Source organism: Myotis myotis, unplaced genomic scaffold (assembly GCF_014108235.1).
Source record: "Myotis myotis isolate mMyoMyo1 unplaced genomic scaffold, mMyoMyo1.p scaffold_m19_p_52, whole genome shotgun sequence".
Classification (NCBI taxonomy): Eukaryota; Metazoa; Chordata; class Mammalia; order Chiroptera; family Vespertilionidae; genus Myotis; species Myotis myotis.
In genome coordinates, this window is record NW_023416360.1 from 588,869 (window position 1) to 609,201 (window position 20,333).

A 20,333-nucleotide genomic window follows, 5' to 3' on the forward strand; every position below is an offset into this window, starting at 1 on the left:
TTTCTGATCCAAAATACAGTTTAGAAGCAGACACTGCATTTAGTTGTCATACCTCCGTAGTCTCCTTTAATCTGGAACGTGACCTCTATCTTTTTTGTCATTTATGACCTTGTCGCTTTTTTTTAATCTTTTAAAAATTTTAAATTTATATTTTAGAAAGGGAGGAACAGCAATTTTTTTATCCATTTATTCATCCACTAGAGGTCCAATGCATTGGGATTCATGCAAGAAAGGCCTTCCGTCCCCTGGCTGCTGGCACCAGCTTCCCTCCGGCACCTAGGACCCAGCCCTTCACTCAGGCCTCCGCCTTCAGCCTTCGCTCCGGGCCAGAGCCGCCTTCCATCTTCGATCCGGCCCTGCCCCCCTCCTGTAGCTCCCTCCACCTCCTGCCCTCTCCCCCATAGCAAGTGTCCCGCCCCGCCCAGGCCGCTCCGTGGGTACTGCCCAGAGGCCTGGAGCGGCCGAGGAGGGGTGGAACACCTGTGTCCCGGCCCAGCCACTACCATCTTTGTTGCGTCAATTTGCACATTCCCGTCTTATTGGCTGTGGGCGCCGCCATCTTTGTCACAAAGTGATGGTCAGTTTGCATATTCTGTCTTTATTAGATAGGATTCATTGGTTGGTTCTTGAATGTACTCTGAACCCAAAACCTGCCAGAACCGGTTTGGCTCAGTGGATAGAGCGTCGGCCTGCGGACTGAAAGGTCCCAGGTTCGATTCCGGTCAAGGGCATGTACCTTGGTTGCACGCACATCTCCAGTAGGAGATGTGCAGGAGGCAGCTGATAGATGTTTCTCTCTCATCATCGATGTTTCTGACTCTCTATCCCTCTCCCTTCCTCTCTGTGAACCCAAAACCTCTGTGTATCCGATGTGGATGCTCTAATCAAATGAACTACCCAGCCAGAGCTTGCTCTTGTCACTTTTAAATAGTACAAACCAGTTATTTATTTTTAATATATTTTATTGATTTTTTACAGAGAGGAAAGGAGAGGGATAGAGAGTTAGAAACATCGATGAGAGAAACATTGATCAGCTGCCTCCTGCACACTCCCTAGTGGGTATGTGCCCGCAACCAAGGTACATGCCCATGACTGGAATCGAACCTGGGACCCTTGAGTCCGTAGGCTGACGCTCTATCCACTGAGTCAAACCGGTTAGGGCCAAACCAGTTATTTTTAAGAAATTCCCTCAATATCTACTGTTTTTTCATGATTCAATTTAGGATTTGCATTTTTAGAAAAAATGTCTCAGAAGTGACATCATATCTTTAGTCTGCCATTAGGAGGCCTGTGACACTGATATGTCTCATTGATTATGTTAACTTTGGTTACTAAGGTGATCTGTGTCAGGTTTCTTTTTTTTTTTTTTTTTTATTTTATTGATTTTTTTAGAGAGAGGAAGGGAGAGAGATAGAGAGTTAGAAACATCGATGAGAGAGAAACATCGATCAGCCGCCTCCTGCACATCTCCCACTGAGGATGTGCCCGCAACCCAGGTACATGCCCCTGACCGGAATCGAACCTGGGACCCTTCAGTCCGCAGGCCGACGCTCTATCCACTGAGCCAAACCGGTTTCGGCCTGTGTCAGGTTTCTTTATTGTAAAGTTGGAGTTTTTCCTTCCTAATTAATATTCTGTGGGGAGATTCTTTGCAAATATCCTGCTTCTCATACTTTAACTCAGTAGTTTTAATATCCATTAATAATTCTTGCCAGCAACAGTTATAGCTATAGCTTTTGTTGAATGGTAACTTTGGTAGACTGTAAGGGCATATTGATAACTTGAAAATAACATTTTCATATAGGATGAATGCCAGAAGAATCTGGTGCTTAATCTTACATAGTATGTTGATAGCAATATAGATTTACCTCAATCATTGATTGTTCTGTTTTCCAAAAATCATTACATGTGCTGATAAAGAAGTAAAACACATTGATTTACAGTAACAAATATTCTCTAACAACTAATATTTATATTTTTTTAGTCTACTGTTACCAGACTTGGCCGATGGATTGACTTTGACAATGACTATAAAACACTCTATCCAGAATTCATGGAATCTGTCTGGTAGGTTTATTTGAAATTGTAAATATAATGAATATTTTGCCATGCAGGGGTGGACAAAAATAGCTCTCCAGTTTTTCATAAAGAAAATGTAATAATTAGCCTTGGCTGCATAGGTTAGTTGGTTAGAACATTGTCCTAATGTACCACAGTTTCAGGTTTGATCTTGGTCAGGGGACACACAAGTATTAACCAATGAATGCCTGAATGAGTGAAGCAACAGATTGATATCTCTATCTATCTCTCTAAATTCACTAATTTTAGAAAATAGAAAATACAGCAATTAACTAATACAAGAATGAACAGTATTTTGCATACTCATAACTATAAACCTACTTTTGCCCATCCCTGTATTACATAATATAGTAATGATGGGTTGTTTTGGTGTTTAAAGATTTAAAACTTTTAATTTTTTTTACAGCATTTTTAGGTTCATAGCAAAACTAAGAGCAGGGTACAGACAGTTCCGTTATGCCCTGTGCCCCACACACATTGCCTAGCCCAGGGGTGGGCAATTTTTTTGTGAGTGCATGCCAAAACCAGCAAATCTCTGACTCAAAATTCTTCTGCGTGCCAACCTTAATTTTTTGCGAACCTGTTACACCTACTTGATATCTCTTAAGGTGTACGTATGTGAAGAATCTTGAAGAAATAATAAACTCATTCGAGCGACAAAAACAGTATATGATGATGAAAAATACATTTATTTTTTAATGTATACATGTTACGTAAAATTATTTATCTAAGATGCACCTACACTGAATGTATCTGAAAAATAAAGTCAATACTAAGAAAAAAATTGTAAATGGAAGATTATAGGAGAGGGTTTCGTGTGCCAGCAAAAGTTACTGGCGTGCCATGTTTGGCACGCGTGCCTGCAGTTGCCCACCCCTGTGCTAGGGACTTTGGGCAGGCAGCTTCCTATTCACTGAACAGCTGGAGTTTTCATGATTGGAGCATCTAAAACCAGGGTTCATGTTAAACATCTGAAAAAGCAGGCACTATTTATGCTCTAGACAGGGGCTATTAAGCACTTAAATGTAGCCGCTGTGATTGAGAAACTGAATTTCTAGTTTTAATGAATTTACATTTTTTTATTTTTTTATTTTTAAATATATTTTATTGATTTTTTACAGAGAGGAAGGGAGAGAGATAGAGAGTTAGAAACATCGATGGGAGAGAAACATCGATCAGCCGCCTCCTGCACATCTCCCACTGGGGATGTGCCCGCAACCCAGGTACATGCCCTTGACCGGAATCGAACCTGGGACCCCTCAGTCCGCAGGCCGACGCTCTATCCACTGAGCCAAACCAGTTTCGGCATGAATTTAAATTTAAATGAGCACCTATTGCTAGTACCTACATGTTGGGAAATACACCTCTAAATTATACTTTTAATATACATAAAACATACTTGACTCAGGAAAACAGTTTTTAAAGCCGGTTGGTATTGAGATGTTAGTCTTCCTGAGGAAAGTCTTGGCATATAAATAAGGCACATAGCCGAAACCGGTTTGGCTCAGTGGATAGAGCGTCGGCCTGCGGACTGAAGGGTCCCGGGTTCGATTCCGGTCAAGGGCATGTACCTGGGTTGCGGGCACATCCCCAGTGGGAGATGTGCAGGAGGCGGCTGATCGATGTCTCTCTCTCATCGATGTTTCTAACTCTCTATCTCTCTCCCTTCCTCTCTGTAAAAAATCAATAAAATATATTTAAAAAAAAAAAAAAATAAGGCACATAGTTAAGCTTTATCTGCAGCCAAAAGAATACCATGAACAAATATAAAGTTTTCAAAAAACTGTATTTTAGCAAAGGAGAGAGGGCTTAGTTCATTTATTTTGACAGACATATAGGAGGAATGAGACTGAAGATGAATTTTAATATGGCAGAATTAAATAAGGGTTCTCACTAGTGCATTCTTGCATCTAATTGGGAGAGGTGAGTAGTCACGAGAAAATGTAGGATAATTCTTATGGATGTTTGCAGTTCTGTTAGTACATTTAACTTAAAATAGCATGCTAAAGTTTTTGGCTAGGTGTACCAGACATACTGACTTTAATCCCAGTGCAGTGAAACTACCCATTATAGTGAAATTTAAGCAATACACCAGAAAACTATTTAAAAACGAAAAACTAAAATGCCAGCCATAGTTAAGATGTTATTGGAAATCTATTTTTTCATCACTCCTGAAAAATGTAAATATGTATACAGTAGGTCCTCGGGTTAAATCGGAGATCTGTTCCAACGGCATGACGTAACGCAATTTTTGCCTTAAGTTGGAACCCACCTATGTAAGCACCTATGCCAGTGGTCAGCAAACTGCGGCTCGCAAGCCACATGCGGCTCTTTGGCCCCTTGAGGGTGGCCACGAAGTTTCAATTGCTCTGTACGTGTGCGCCTGCACGTGGTATTTTGTGGAAGAGCCACATTCAAGGGGCTGCAGTTTGCTGATCACTGACCTACGTCACTCACATGGAGTACATACACAGCAGTAATGAAGTGAAACAGTAAGAAAAATTTAAAAGAAAGATAATTCTTGACCTTGTGGTAAATAAATAATAAAAAACATAAAGCACATACGTCAAAATGACGGAACTTTTATATATATATATGATGGCAACATAACCACGAAACGACATAGACCAAGTCTGATATAACCTGAGGACTATCTGGACTGAAATGTGCAGTTTTGCATAATTGGTACCTTTCTGTACGTTATGGTGTCAACTTTTTTCAGTCAACATTAAGATATGAACATGTTTCCATGTCAACAGATAATAGCATTTTCATGTCTATATAAAGGCTCATTGTGATCTGTTGTAATTTGCTAGTGAATCTTCAGTTGAGAAACATTGTGTTTTCATGTCTGTGGATGACACAAACTATTAATGAAACCTGGCATAAATATTTGCCTTTGGGGAAAGAGAGTTTTGGTTATATAATTACTAGAGGCCCGGTGCATGACATTCGTGCGCTGGGGGATAGAGGGGCCCTCAGCCCAGCCTGCAACTTCTCACAGTCCGGTACCCCTCGGGGGATGTCTAACTACCGGCTTAGGGAGCGGGCCTAAGCTGGCAGTCAGACATCCTCCAAGGGGTCCTTAGCGCTGCTGCTGCTGAGACAAGAGAGGCTCCCGCCACTGCACTCGCCTGCCGTGAGCCCAGCTTCTGGCTGAGTGGCATTCCCCCTGTGGGAGTGCACAGACCACCAGGAGGCAGCTCCTGCATTTACTGTCTACCCCTGGTGGTCAGTGCACGTCATAGTGACCAGTCGTTCTGCTGTTTTGTCGATTTGCATATTAGCATTTTATTATTTAGGATTCTAAAACGTCTCTTTACTTGATAGGTGGGTCTTCAAACAACTTTATGATAAAGGCCTTGTTTATAGAGGTATGAAAGTCATGCCTTTTTCCACTGCATGCAACACTCCACTTTCTAACTTCGAATCTCACCAGAATTACAAGGTATGTAAAAGATCCTTGGGCATTAAGTTACGTTCTTGGAAGGTAAAAGGTGTGGTGACCAAGGTAACAGTCCTAATGTAGAGTGTCAGCCTAGGGAGTCTTGTTAATTTGATCATTCATCCTGCATGTTGGTAATGTTGTCAGTCACTGAACCAAGGCTCTGTTAAATTTAAAAACAAGGGATCTCACCCTCAACCCCTCATGAGATTTGTTAATGATGTGTCTTAATGTCATAGGTTTTGCTTGTTTTGACCATGTTTGTGCTTCTCTTGGGTTTACAAGTTCATCTCTGCCCTGGTTCCCTCCACTCACTGTTTCACAGGGTTTGTTGGTTTTGGTGATTTTTATCACTCATCTAGGATCTCATAGTTCATTTATTTGGGAAAAATTCTGATTGGGGATTGGTGCACAGTATTTTATTTTATTTATTTATTTATTTATTTTTTGGTGCACAGTATTTTAATCTTTTCTCTAATAAATGGAATTTCCTGTCGTTGGTATGATAGAAGAGTTTAGACATGCCAGACATTTATAAAGTACTAGAGGCCTGGTGCATGAATTTGTGCGCCATTGGGGTCCCTCAGCCTGGCCTGCAGTATTGGGCCGAAACTGGCGCTCCGATATCCCCCAAGGGGTCCCAAATTGCGAGAGGGCACAGGCCAGGCCAAGGGACCCCACTGGTGCCGATCAGGGCTGTGGAGGGACGCAGGAGGTTGCCCAGCAACAGAGGGACTGTGGGAGAACTCCAGGGCATGTCCAGCCTGTCTCGCTCTTTCCCAATTGGCTGACCCCAGCATCAAGCTAACCTACCAGTTGGAACATCTGTCCCCTGGTGGTCAGTGCCTGTCATAGCGACTGATTGGTCGACTGTCTGCCCCTACTGGTCAGTGCATGTCATAGCGAGTGGTTGAGCGGCCTTAGCATATCATTAGCATATTATCCTTTGATTGGTTGAATGGACAACCAGGCATTTAGCATATTAGGATCTTATTGTATAGTATACTCCTTTACCTTATCTAGAAAGATAGTAAAAGAAGGAAGTCTTCTGAAACTGTCTGTGACCTATATGTTCTCATGTGTGTGTATCTGTGTGTATCTAAGAGGTGCTTTCATTTCTAAAAATTTATCTAACCCTCTTTGTTTTTAAAGGACATTGATTTTAGGAAGGAAGTCTTACTTCATAGCTCCAATTTGAAAATATTAAAACTTGCATTCTGAAAGCACTTTGCATCTTATAGAATACTTTTCATACATTCAATTTGATCCTTGCAAATTCTACTGAGATGGACATGATTTCTGTTGTCTCCAAAATATGCTTCAATGACAGTGCTCATATTGTGCTGTATTTTTTTAATAAAATATTTTAAGTACATACAAATGTAGAAAATTACATCCTAAGCACATTAACACATTGCGGATCAGTAGTTTTTTGCTAGCTTTACCCAGTGGCCAGGTAAGTTTCTATTGAACGAGTACAAAAAAACGTTTTACATAAATGTTAAAGGCACGCTTTAAAATTAAATACCCATTGCATTTTGAAGTTATTTATTACATGTTCTTACAAACTAATATCTTTTTAAAGTATGATACTTTGTAAAACACTCTGTAATAGGAAGTGAGAATTCTCATGATCTGTCCACAATGTCTTACTGTTATCTTTCCTAAAAACGTTATGACTAGTCATTCTTAATAGTAAATACTTTATAATTTTTAAATTCTGGATATAAGTGATGTTCATATTTCTCTTTTTTTTTTTTTTTTTTTTAATATATTTTTATTGATTTTTTACAGAGAGAAAGGGAGAGAGATAGAGAGTTAGAAACATCGATGAGAGAGAAACATCGATCAGCTGCCTCCTGCACACTCCCCACTGGGGATGTGCCCGCAACCCAGGTACATGCCCCTGACCGGAATCGAACCTGGGACCTTTCAGTCCGCAGGTCGACGCTCTATCCACTGAGCCAAACCGGTCTCGGCTTCATATTTCTCTTTGTCTCATAAATATCATACCATTTGTCCCTCAGTTATTTATATATATGTATATATATATATATATATTTTTTTTTAAATTAAATCTTTATTGTTCAGATTTTTACAGTTGTTCCTCTTTTTTCCCCCCATAGCTCTCCTCCCCCCAGTTCCCACCCCACTCTCGGCCCTTAACCCCCCCCTCCCCCCCCACTGTCCTCATCCATAGGTGTACGATTTTTGTCCAGTCTCTTCCTGCACCCCCACACCCCTTTCCCCCCAAGAATTGTCAGTCCACCCCCTTTCTATGCCCCTGGTTCTATTATATTCAACAGTTTACTCTGTTCATCAGATTTTTTATTCACTTGATTTTTAGATTCACTTGTTGATAGATATGTATTTGCTGTTCATAATTTTTATCTTTACCTTTTTCTTCTTCTTCCTCTTCTTAAAGAATACCTTTCAGCATTTCATATAATCCTGGTTTGGTGGTGATGAATTCCTTTAGCTTTTTCTTATCTGTGAAGCTCTTTATCTGACCTTCAATTCTGAGTGATAGCTTTGCTGGATAAAGTAATCTTGGTTGTAGGTTTTTGGGATTCATCACTTTGAATATTTCTTGCCACTCCCTTCTGGCCTGCAAAATTTCTGTTGAGAAATCAGCTGACAGTCGTATGGGTACTCCCTTGTAGATAACTGACTGTCTTTCTCTTGCTGTTTTTAAGATTCTCTCTTTGTCTTTTGCTCTTGGCATTTTAATTATGATGTGTCTTGGTGTGGTCCTCTTTGGATTCCTTTTGTTTGGGGTTCTCTGTGCATCATGGACTTGTAAGTCTATTTCTTTCACCAGGAAGGGGAAGTTTTCTGTCATTATTTCTTCAAATAGGTTTTCAATATCTTGCTCTCTCTCATCTTCTGGCACCCCTATAATTCGGATGTTGGTTTGCTTGAAGTTGTCCCAGAGGCTCCTTACACTATCTTCATATTTTTGGATTCTTTTTGCTTTTTGCTTTTCTGGTTGGGTATTTTTTGCTTCTTCATATTTGAAATCTTTGACTTGATTCTTGGGATCCTCTTGTCTGCTATTGGATCTCTGTATATTATTCTTTATTTCAGTCAGTGTATGCTTAATTTCTAGTTGGTCTTTTTCATATCCTCCAGGGTCTCACTAAATTTATCGGCGGTTTCTAGAAAATTTTTGAAAAACCTTATAACCGTGGTTTCGAACTCTATATCCAGTTGTTTGCATTCCTCCATTTCTTTAGTTGTGACCTGTTTCTTTGTCTCTGCTTTTTTTATGCTTCCCTGTGTTAGTAGAGTTGCTTTGTGTGCTAGGTGTCCTATAGGGCCTAGTGGCTCAGCCTCCCCAATTACCTGAGGTGGACACTCTTGGTGCACCCCTTTGTGGGCTTTGTGCACAGTCTTGTTGTAGTTAAGCCTTGATTGTTCTAGGTATCACTGGGAGGAATTGACCTCCAGGCCAATTGGCTGTGAGAATCGGCTATGTATTTTTTTTTTTTTATATATTTTATTGATTTTTCACAGAGAGGAAGGGAGAGAGATAGAGAGTTAGAAATATCAATGAGAGAGAAACATCGATCAGCCGCCTCCTGCACATCTCCTACTGGGGATGTGCCCGCAACCCAGGTACATGCCCTTGACCGGAATCGAACCTAGGACCTTTCGGTCCACAGGCCGACGCTCTATCCACTGAGCCAAACCAGTCTCGGCAGCTATGTATTTTTGATATTTATTTTATACAATTAAATGCCATTTAACAAAGAAAAATCAACCAAAAAAATGAGTTCACGTGTCGCCATCACTGGCCTGTTTTAATGATAAGACCTTTTTTTGCTCCTCCTTTTCTTGCTCTATTCCATGTAGTTGCACAAAATGAATACATCTCTGAAGCCAGCACCCAGAATAAAGAACCTTATCAACCTGTCAGTAGCTCTCCCATCTCATGGTTCCTTCAGGTTAAACACACACCTCACCCCTACTTTCAATGCATTGAGTTGTTTGCTGATTCTAAGTTATGTATAAATGGAATCATACAATGTGTTCTTTTTTGTGTCTGGTTTCTCTTGCTCAAGATTACGTTTAAAGTCGTCCATTTTGTGTGCGTGTAGGTCACTGTTTTCATTACTGCCTGGTATTTATCCTACTGTTGATGGGCATTTCACTAATTTTCAGTATGTGCTTCTGCAAACTTTCTTATCAATAGTGCTACTGGAACTTCCCAGAACTTGTCTTTTGGGGCATATACTGTACATATTTCTGTTTGACTGGAATGGTTGAGTCAATTGTTACATTTCGCTCCAGTATACAGGTTGGCAAACTCCATAAAGAGCCACATAATAAATATTTTAGGCTTTGTGAGCCAAATGATCTCTGAATTAAGTACTCAACTCTGTCAAAACCATTCTCAGCCCTTGGGCTGTATGAAAACAGGACACCACCAAATTTGGCTTGTGAGCTCTGGTTTGCTGCCTTCCATTCTAATATATACTTGAATAGAGTGCTTCAAAGTGGTTATACTGATGTGTACTCCCACTCGGCAGTTCTGATAACTCTGCATTCTGCCAACACTTAGCATTTTATTTTTCCACTTTCGCCATTCTATGATTGTGTGTTGGTTGCCTCTAGGTTTCTTTTATATTGTATTTCTTTGATGAACTGAATTATTGTAAACTAGAGGCCTGTTGCACGAAGATTCGCGCAATAGGCCTTCCTTCCCCTGGCTGCCGGCACCGGTTTTCCTCCCGCACCCGGGACCCAGGCCTTTGGTCTGGCCTCGAGGCTTGGCTTCTCCGCTCCGGCCGTGGCAGCGAGGCTTGGCTTCTCCGCTGCGGCCGCGGCAGCGAGGCTTGGCTTCTCCGCTGCGGCCGAGGCCGCGAGGCTTGGCTTCTCCGCTGCGGCCGCGGCAGCGAGGCTTGGCTTCTCCGCTGCGGCCGCGGCAGCGAGGCTTGGCTTCTCCTCTCCAGCCGCAGCAGCGAGGCTTGGCTTCTCCTCTCCGGCCGCGGCAGCGAGGTTGGCTTCTCCTCTCCGGCCGCGGCAGCGAGGCTTGGCTTCTCCTCTCCGGCCGCGGCAGCGAGGTTTGGCTTCTCCTCTCCGGCCGCGGCAGCGAGGCTTGGCTTCTCCGCTCCGGCTGAAGCAGCGAGGCTTGGCTTCTCCGCTCCAGCCACAGCAGCGAGGCTTGGCTTTCTTTGCTCCGGCCGCTGCAGCAAGGCTTGGCTTTCTCCGCTCCTGCCACAGTGGAGAAGCCAAGCTTCATCAGTCTTCAGTTGTCTTCATTCTCTGCGCAGGTCGGAGCCTTCAGTCTTTGCTCCACGCCTGCGTATGCAAATTAATCTGCAATCTTTGTTGGGATAATTTGCATGCTCGTCCTGATTGGCTAGTGGGTGTAGCGGAGTGATGACCAATTTACATATTTCTCTTTTATTAGTGTAGACGAGTCCAAGTTCCTATTCTTTGCCGCACAACAGCCAGTGAGTTGAGTGATAACGTGATAGAGCAAGGAAGTGACTTCATTCAGATAGCCAGCAGCCAACAAGATGACAGTCAAGCATCCTAAAAAAATCCATCTCAAGAAAGTACAGAATTCAGCCTTGTGTGTCAAGGGAAAAGGAAGACAGGAGGGCAAAGAGGTAATTAACAACTGCAGGCATTTGAACGCCAGCATAGATCCAAGGAAGCTTGTAAAACTTCCTTCTTCTTGATGTGTTAACTCTAATTTATGTGAATCCATTCAAATCTTTGATAATCATTTTTGTACATACTTCCTTTATCTCCTTGGGAGCCTGGAGCAGAATTTTCCAATGATTAGCATTTCTATTTTCAAAACTAAGCAGAAGCTGTAAGGCCCTGGGGACAAAGCAGGCTTAAACAAGATGGAGTCAGACAGACCAAGCTTTTCACTCTGTTAAAATTTTGGTGTGTTATGCCCTAGCCGGTTTGGCTCAGTGGCTAGAGCGTCAGCCTGCGGAATCAAGGGTTTCAGGTTCGATTCCGGTCAAGGGCATGTACCTTGGTTGCGGGCACATACCCAGTAGGGAGTGTGCAGAAGGCAGCTGATCGATGTTTCTCTCTCATCCATGTTTCTAAATCTCTATCCCTCTCCCTTCCTCTCTGTAAAAAATCAATAATATATATTTAAAAAAAATATTTTTTTGGTGTGTTATAAGTTCTTCATGTATACGGTGTTTGAGAATGACTCGTACTTAGATTTTTTAATAAAGAATAACTTTTCCTAAACAGTTATTTTGTTGGTGTGTTGATCACAAATCAGCTAGCTGGACAAGACGCCTAATGAGCCCATTAGTTAGGAGTCATCTTTATTGCGTGCAGGTTCAGAGCAGATTACTACCTTTATCAAATTCTGAACACCCAAAGGATGAAGCATTTTCTTTTTATATTCTTTTAGGTCCTTGTGTAAATTATTTTTACAGGCAATTTGTAATCTTGAGTATATATCATATCTAACAAACACCTGTCATACCTATACAGCCAATTTGTAATCTTGAGTACATATCTATATAGACACCTGTAATCTTGGATGAACAAACACTTGGCATGAGAATATGAGAATTATTATCAGTACTAGTAGCCCGGTGCACGAAATTCTTGCACTGGGGTGGGGGCGGGGGAAAGGAGCCCCTCAGTCTAGCCTGTACCCTCTCCAATCCGGGACCCCTCGGGGAATGTCCGATTGCTGGTTTGTGCCTGCATTTTTAACAGATTACAGCTCCGTTGTTGTTTCTTTCTTCTCATGCTTAAACGCATTGGAATTAGTAGGTATTCAAAGTGTGTATACATTTTGGGTGGATACCCTGTATATCTCTAGTCAGCGGTGAAAGGAAGCAAGGCAGATTTGGAACCCCCAGACAGGGACCCTCGCTCACTCCCCGCATGTCTCCCCCCTTCACTTTCCACCTTCGCGGGCAGCAGGAGAATCAATGTTTTCTCTCTAACTCGGAAAAGCACGTCCTGTCACCCGCTGCCTGGCAGAAGTGCGCTAGGCCCCAAGCGAACAAGGCTCAGTCAGGGCAGTCTTTGCTCATGGGCGCCAGCACCCAAAGTGCACATTCCTCCTCTGCAGTCGCCCCAACTATCCCACTGTTTCACTGAGAGAACGGAACTCCTCGCTGCCTCTGGGTTCTTAATCTTGAACGCTGACTGAAGGCACCTCAGCTAGGGCCACCCACTCCCACCAGGTGTGTCTGCACCTGCTCCTGCCTCAGCACCTGCATTAGCCCCACAGAGGTGATCTCGTCGCTGCACTGGCCTCTGCAGGAACAGGGCATCACCACTCTGCCCTCTCACTGTCATCTCACAGGCACCCACCCTCATCACCCAGAACACCCAGACTCTCCCCAAAGGACATGAGCATGTTGGAGGGGACGTGTGCACTTCCTGTGGGGGACTTAGGCATGCTGGGTTTGATGGAAGTGCTGCAGAGGGGCGGGAGGAACTTGTGCGCGCCTTGGTCTGCAACTGTTGAAAGCGCACGAGGGTGACAGTGTGCTGGGGGATGTTCGCATGCCAGGAAGGGAGGAGAGGATGTGTGCACCGGAGGCCTGTGGCTTCACAGATCCGCAAACCCCCGTGGCACAGCCAGGAGGGTGTCAATCTGGCCCGCCACGGAAGCTGTCCCTGCAATTGCATGCCTTCTGGGCCAGGAGGTGGGACTTGTGCAGCCACTCGGTGCTGATGTCCTGCGGGCGCTATTTCAGCTCAACCCTCAGGCTCTGCTTGGCGCGCTCACAGCTGCTACCGCAGCCATGTGGGGAGTACCAGCCGCCCTCCACCGACCTGTCTCCTCTGCCCAGAGGCTCTCAGCATGCTGCCCACAGGCCCAGAGCGGCCTGGTGGGGCAGGACGCCAGCGGGCACTGCTCACCTGCCTGGAGTGACCGGGGCTGGGCGGAAGCCAGGTGTCCCGCCCCACACTACCACTCCTTGCCTCCACATGCTGTGCACCAGCCTGGAGCGGCCAGGGCTGGGTGGAAGCCAGGCGTCCTACCGCTCCCAACCCCCGGCCGCTTCACCCCTGTGCATGCTGCCCACCGGCCTGGATGAGCCAGGGCGGGGCGGTGTGGGACGCCTGCCCCCAGCAGCTCGGTGCCTGTGCACATGCGTGCTGCCCACAGGTCCGCCATCTTTGTTGGGTTAATTTGCATATCACTCTGATCTAATGGTGGGCGTGGCTTGAGCGTAGGGAGGGATGGCTAATTTGCATGTTTCTCTTTTATTATTAGAGATCAGTGTATCAGCCCCTTTAAAATATATATTTTATTGATTTTTTACAGAGAGGAAGAGAGAGGGATAGAGAGTTAGAAACATCGATGAGAGAGAAACATCGATCAGCTGCCTCTTGCACACCTCCTACTGGGGATGTACCCGCAACCAAGGTACATGCCCTTGACCGGAATCGAACCTGGAACCTTTCAGTCCGAAGGCCTATGCTGTATCCACTGAGCCAAACCGGTTAGGGCATGTATCAGCCCCTTTAGATGGCTAGCTTGCAAGGCCAGTTAAATTTATCTTTTCTATTATTCAAGCTAAAAACAAAGCTATTTTACAGTGTAAAAACAACAGAGTTGACCTACAGAATAAGAGACTAAGAATAACAGAATAGTTCAAACAGCAGTTTTACCAAAGGAGGGACCACTATGCTTCAGGTGTACCACTTTATGAACTTATTATGAAATAGATCATTGTAATAGTGAAACTTCCAGTATATATCCATATTGATACACTTAAAATGTTTTATCTGTGACTACAGTCATGCTCTGCTTAAGGATCTGTTCAGTACATTTGTCCTTGCAAGAACATCAGAGTGCATGTACACAAATCTAGATGGTACAACCTACTACACACCTAGGCTACATGGTATAGCTTATTGTTCTTTAGGGGTAGAAAAATAATTTCCCTCTACCCTCCTGGGTTCTTGGCTCAAATACCCTGTAATAAAAGGTTAACAGGAGAAAAACAAAAGATTTAAATAGCATGTATATCTTCTATATACATGGTAGATACCTTGGAAAACTGAGTAACTTGCCAAAATTCAGCTGAAGGCCAGAGATGTTGGGGGTGGGGGCGGGGCGTCAGTTGTGGGAGCTTATCAGGAAAATCACAGCAAACAAAAGTAAAGTTGCTAAGTAGATTTACATAGTTACCTGCATTGATAAAAGTTTCTAATGCTAAGTTCTTCCTCTTCCTGACACCCTTACAAGTGGAGATTCCTCTTAAAATGTAAATGTGTTTTACAAAAAGCTAACTTCTTAGTTTTCAGAGCTTCTCCCATATCTGCTGTTTTCTGTGTTAATTGACAAATTCTCTTTCCCTACAATTCCTAGGCTACATGCTGTATACACAGCATGTTACTATACTAAACATTGTAGATAATTGTAAGGCAATGCTACTAAGCATAACTAGACAATCAGTGGGCCCATGCTGCCTTTCACTCCTTGAGCCAATTAAGCAGAGACAGGTTTGAATCATATATATGAGTCTTTATTCCAATACTTCCAGCAGTATGGGAGAGCAGCAGGGCAACCACAAAAATCTGTTCTGCAGCCCCCCCATAAGCCAGCTGCTTATATAGGGTAGGACAAGGATTACATGGAGAAGTAGGGATTACAGGCCTGGGAAAGTAGGAGGCTGGGGTGGGACTCCATTGTTTGGACAGCAAGGCTGTTAATCTTTCCATGATGATAGGCAATTCTTGAATGAGAATGGTTCCAAGGTTGACTCCCAGGGCCTGGGGGCATACAACTACCAGCCAGGTCAGAAAGTCCTTTCTTTAACCAACACAAGGCAGTCATGGTTAACAGAGCATGATTAATATTTCCCATAACCAGAGCTAGTCCCCAATATTCTATTTTTGCCCCTGACATAAGTACTTGTGTAATACATTGCCTTATGACCTTAGGGAACCTAAGGCATCATTAGCCTAGTCCATTGATGGTGAACCTATGACATGCGTATCAGAGGTGACACGTGAACTCATTTTTTTGGTTGATTTTTCTTTGTTAAATGGCATTTAAATATATAAAATAAATATGAAAAATATAAGTCTTTGTTTTACTATGGTTGCAAATATCAAAAAATTTCTATATGTGACACAGCACCAGAGTTAAGTTAGGGATTTTCAAAATGCTGACACACCGAGCTCAAAAGGTTCGCCATCACTGGCCTAGTCTATAGCAATTTTTCAGCTCCATTGTAATCTTAAGGGATCACCACCATATCTTCAGTCCATTGATCTTAATGTCATTATGCAATGTGTAATTGTTAAAACTTTAAAGTATACTAAAAAATATATTTGGAATTTCTTGATTTATATATTTTTTATAAATGTGGCAAATGGTTTTTTAAAAGCTCAATTTATTCTGAAAATCTTTTATTCTTTAGGATTATTTTCTTTTTCTTCCATGTTTGTTATTATGGATTTTTAAAAAGAAATACTTTGTCTCATTTTATTTGAGGACGTTCAAGATCCTTCAATATTTGTTACCTTTCCTTTGGAGGAAGACGAAAGTATATCTTTGGTTGCTTGGACAACTACTCCCTGGACTCTGCCTAGTAACCTTGCCCTCTGTGTTAATCCGGATATGCAGTATGTAAAGATTAAAGGTAAGTGTGAGCTTGGTGACTTATGATTAATATGGATATGATAATTGTTAACATTTTGGGAAAGAGTAAACATAACATTTTTTTGTGGAGTAAACAATCTGTAAAAGAGTTGTGTTGTTTTGTTTTCACTTCTAATGTGTTAAAGAACAATTCAGCCAACTAAAGTTGAAGGTCTAGTTGGCTTTTATAAGTGGGCAGCATCCCATCTAGCAAGTAGAAGGTTGCTGCTAAGGATAGTACAAAATGAAGCATTTTTATAGGAAGAGGGGTAGGGCAAGGAGCGCTGTTAGGGAAAGAAAAGAAAGGATTATTTTTACACCAGGACATCTGTTTGCTATGTGTGTATTTTTTGAGGAAGCTAATAGCAAAGGTTTTTGTTTGTTTGTTTGTTATTCAGATTGCCTCCTTTTCCTTTGGGGTGGATATGGTGAGAGTCTATGCCACAGATTACCTCATTGGTATTGACCAGAAAATTCCAGACTTGTTGATTAATGTTGTTTTTAGGAGAAGTTGAAACAATTAGATCAAATAATAAACCTGGGTTTGGTATCATGGGCTTTTAGCATGAGTGAGGCCATTTTGGCTCTGTGCTTTTCTCTTTGACAGATTAAAAATATAGCATACCAAAAAGCAAAATAGTGCAGATATACAAAGTAAAAATTCCTTTATAATTTTCTGATTTTAGCATACTTTTGCACATCATGCCCCCATTATAGATGAAGTATTGAAGGTTCAGAGAGCTGGCATCTCATCATTCCTAGGAATCTGATGTGTGTGGGTTGCTTGTTTTTTAATCTTCACAGAGCATGTGTTTAAAGAGCAGAAGGGCAAGGGAGAGAGAGAGCGAGGAAGAGAGAGAAATATTGATCAGTTGCCTCCCATATGCACCCGACTGGGGATGGAACCAACAAACTTTGGGTGTAAGGGACTACGCTCCCCCCAAATGAGCCACTCAGCTAAGGCTCTGATGTGTGTTTTTTATCTTTATTTTTATTTATTTTTTTAAATATATTTTTTATTGATTTTTTACAGAGGAAGGGAGAGGGATAGGAAGTTAGAAACATCGATGAGAGAGAAACATCGACCAGCTGCCTCCTGCACACCTCCTACTGGGGATATGCCCGCAACCAACGTATATGCCCTTGACCGGAATCGAACCTGGGACCCTTCAGTCCACAGGCCGACGCTCTATCCACCGAGCCAAACCGGTTTTGGCATGATATGTATTTTTTAAACACCACCAAGCAATTTACTCAATTCAGATACTAGCTGTCTGCAGTTAGATCCCAAAGGTTAAGGACTCGCTTGTATAAGATTGTCCCCACCACCAACCCCCACTTTAGACTCCAATTGCAAGTCTAGAATGTCACATATATTTCTGGCTAACCCAGGACCTCCTCCTTAGATGCTATTAATTTGCTGAAGCAGAACGCAGAGAAACATTGTACATACTAGATTACCAGTTTGTTACAAAAGAATATTTTAAAGGCTACTCATAAACAGCCAGATAAAGAAGTTCATAGGTGACGTCTAGAAGAGTCCCAAGCACAGCTTCCTTTCCCATGGAACTTGGGTGGGCTGCATGGCTCTCATCACTAGGAAAGTCTAAGAGTGGAAGAAAGAAGCCATGGAAAGAAAAGAAAAACTCAAGGCCAGAAAAAAAATTCCATTGCTCGCTTCGGCAGCACATATACTAAAATTGGAATGAAACAGATTAACATGGCCCCTGCGCAAGGATGACACGCAAATTCGTGAAGCGTTACATATTTTTTTTAAAAAAGAAAAGAAATTCCACCTTTCATGACAGCCAACTTGATCAAGAATAGCGTTTACTCGGGCAGGTCTGATACTCACGTGTGCTGTTTTTTTTAACTGGGAGAGATATCTTTGCTGTGGAGGCCTCCTGTGAGGAGCGGAGGGTCCCAGACTCCCAGCCCAGGTTTCCAGAATGGGAAGATGTGTCCCCATAACTCTGGGCTTTAAAAACTAGTGGGGACTGTGGCTGGGTGACCTGGAGGCTGCTGAAGACCCAGGCAGTCCCTCTTAAAGGGCCGGTGCACGAACTTACATGGACCTGTTTCCTCTGAGTCCGAGCCCTGGGGCAGCGGCTTGGAGGGATCCAGGGACATACATGGAGGAATTGAATTGTCTGACCTCAGAGCAAGAACTTGGGGGCAGCTTTCCCAGACAGGCATACTGGCAGGAGTCATTGTTCCTCTGCTGAAACGTGCCCTATCTCAGAGCTGGCAGCCATATCGAAGTTTTCTTCAGCCCTGCTCACACTGTTATTTCCTGACTCAGCCCTGGTGATTTCCAAAGACACCGCACATTCCAACTTGCAGCCCCACTCAAACTGTTTGCAGCAGCGTTTCCATATGAATGGCCTGTCCTGGCTCACACTTCAGACTTTCCCAAAATCTCTGAAGCCATAGTGAGACCCAGCACTAGCAGCCTGCCTTGCTTCACAATGGGCCTCTCCTGGGCACTTCAAGCCCAATACAAGTAGCAGCCATTTGCAAATCCCTCTGTAGATCCTGCCAGGTGGCCCCAGAGCCAGTGTGCCCAATGGCTACCTTCAGACCACACCAGATTACAGCTCTACACATCCATGAGCTACGTAGAATAGAGGATGCCTAGAATCAAATCAGCGATTTAGAATATGAGGAAGCAAAAGAGACCCAATCAGAAGAGCAAAAAGAAAAAAGAATCCAAAAATATGAAGATAGTATAAGAGCCTCTGGGACAACTTCAAGTGTACTAACATTCACATGGGGGTGCCAAAAGGAGAAGAGAGCTACCAAGATATTGAAAACTTATATTATGGGGGCTTGTGTTTGTGAGCTTCTTGGTTTGTTAATGTTAGGACTTTGACTCATTCACATATATTAACTTTGGTAGGAGAAAATAAAGATTAATTCACTTTAAATGGCTAGAGGTGCAATTAATGACAATTGAGCTGCCTGCTGCTTTTTATGCTTTGTCATGTATGTAGAAAGTAGTGTATGCTAGCCCTATCGGCAGTGCTGCTCTGAGTGCTGGGCACGCTGGTTCAGGTGACCTGCGGTGGCCTGTGGTAGAGCTGAGCTGAGGTTTGTCTTTAGAGTAAGCCACAATCTGGCTGTCACTGAAGTCCTCTTTTCCTGTTGCTCTTATAGATGTTGTCAGAGGAAAATCATTCATTTTAATGGAAGCCAGATTACCGGCCCTCTACAAATTGGAGAATGACTATGAGATCCTTGAAAGGTAAATATACAAATCCAAAGACACTTTATTACTCAAATGTTATATTTTTCAAGTTTAGCTTTAAGTATATTACCATTTTTAATACTAAGTACTTAAGTACTATTTTAAGTACTAGTCTGTTCGGTAACCTAAGGCAGTGGTGACTTCATGTGGGTGCAACCTAGTTTTGTTGATAATTTGAATCTAATTGTGCGTTTGCGTTCCTCTTTTTTTCCCTAGATTTCCAGGTGCCTCTCTCCAAGGCAAGAAATACAGGCCCCTGTTTGACTATTTTGTGAAGGTGAGCTTAGGGAGCTCTACCACAGTGCTCTCCACCAGCCTCTGTAGTATTGATCACTGGACCAATCTAATGGTAGCTGATGTGGGCTTCACATGGCCTGCTTGTTCTGCTCTTTCCATGAATGTGCTTGAAGCAGTCTACTTTAGTGTTAACAGGATTCAGTTCTGTTTGTATTGCCTTCTTGTATTAATAATCTTAAAAATACTTTTCTCAAATTGCATAAGAAGTCACATTTCATAAGATTCATTGTGTATATATTTATTGTTTATGGTCTGCATATTCCCAAGGAATATGAGGGATTGTTTTTGGCTATTTTATAAATTTAGGATAATGCTCAGAATAAAACTGTGTGTAAAAGTAAACAGAATTTATTTCCAATAAATGGATTAGGTGGGTCCTTTAAATCTAGGCACCACCGCAAAGCTCACACATTTAGTAACTTAGTCTCTTAGGAATCATAAAGGTGCTTTATGTGGTTTTCGTTTTCTGACAGAGAATTTGCAGCTATAGTTGCAAACCTAACCACCAACAAAACAACAAGGTCAGCAGGAATTAATCCTCATTTATAGGTCTTAGAACAAGCATGTCTTTTATTTAAACGAGGCATGCAGCCCGGTGGCCGCTGGTCATCCAATGATTTGACATGTTTGTCTTAGACTAAAATGATGAGCAACGCCCT

General features: G+C 42.6%; 1 protein-coding gene and 1 non-coding gene across 9 annotated transcripts in view; both read left to right on the plus strand.

The window, feature by feature from the left end:
- The window catches only part of IARS1 (isoleucyl-tRNA synthetase 1), a 99,093-nt gene that overhangs the window by 9,151 nt on the left and 69,609 nt on the right, over window positions 1-20,333 (plus strand). For 7 of the 8 annotated variants that reach the window (XM_036311191.1, XM_036311190.1, XM_036311189.1 and 4 more), the window contains exons 5-9: window positions 1,985-2,067; window positions 5,410-5,527; window positions 15,984-16,131; window positions 19,287-19,374; window positions 19,594-19,654. In XM_036311191.1, coding sequence (XP_036167084.1) covers window positions 1,985-2,067; window positions 5,410-5,527; window positions 15,984-16,131; window positions 19,287-19,374; window positions 19,594-19,654 — 498 coding nt within the window. Of the gene's footprint in view, window positions 1-1,984; window positions 2,068-5,409; window positions 5,528-10,940; window positions 11,143-15,983; window positions 16,132-19,286; window positions 19,375-19,593; window positions 19,655-20,333 lie in introns of those variants that run through there. The other variant, XM_036311194.1, reaches the window with a different exon arrangement.
- On the plus strand, window positions 17,801-17,902 carry LOC118657352. Its single transcript, XR_004967991.1, has one exon. It is a non-coding gene; the product is annotated as a U6 spliceosomal RNA (small nuclear RNA).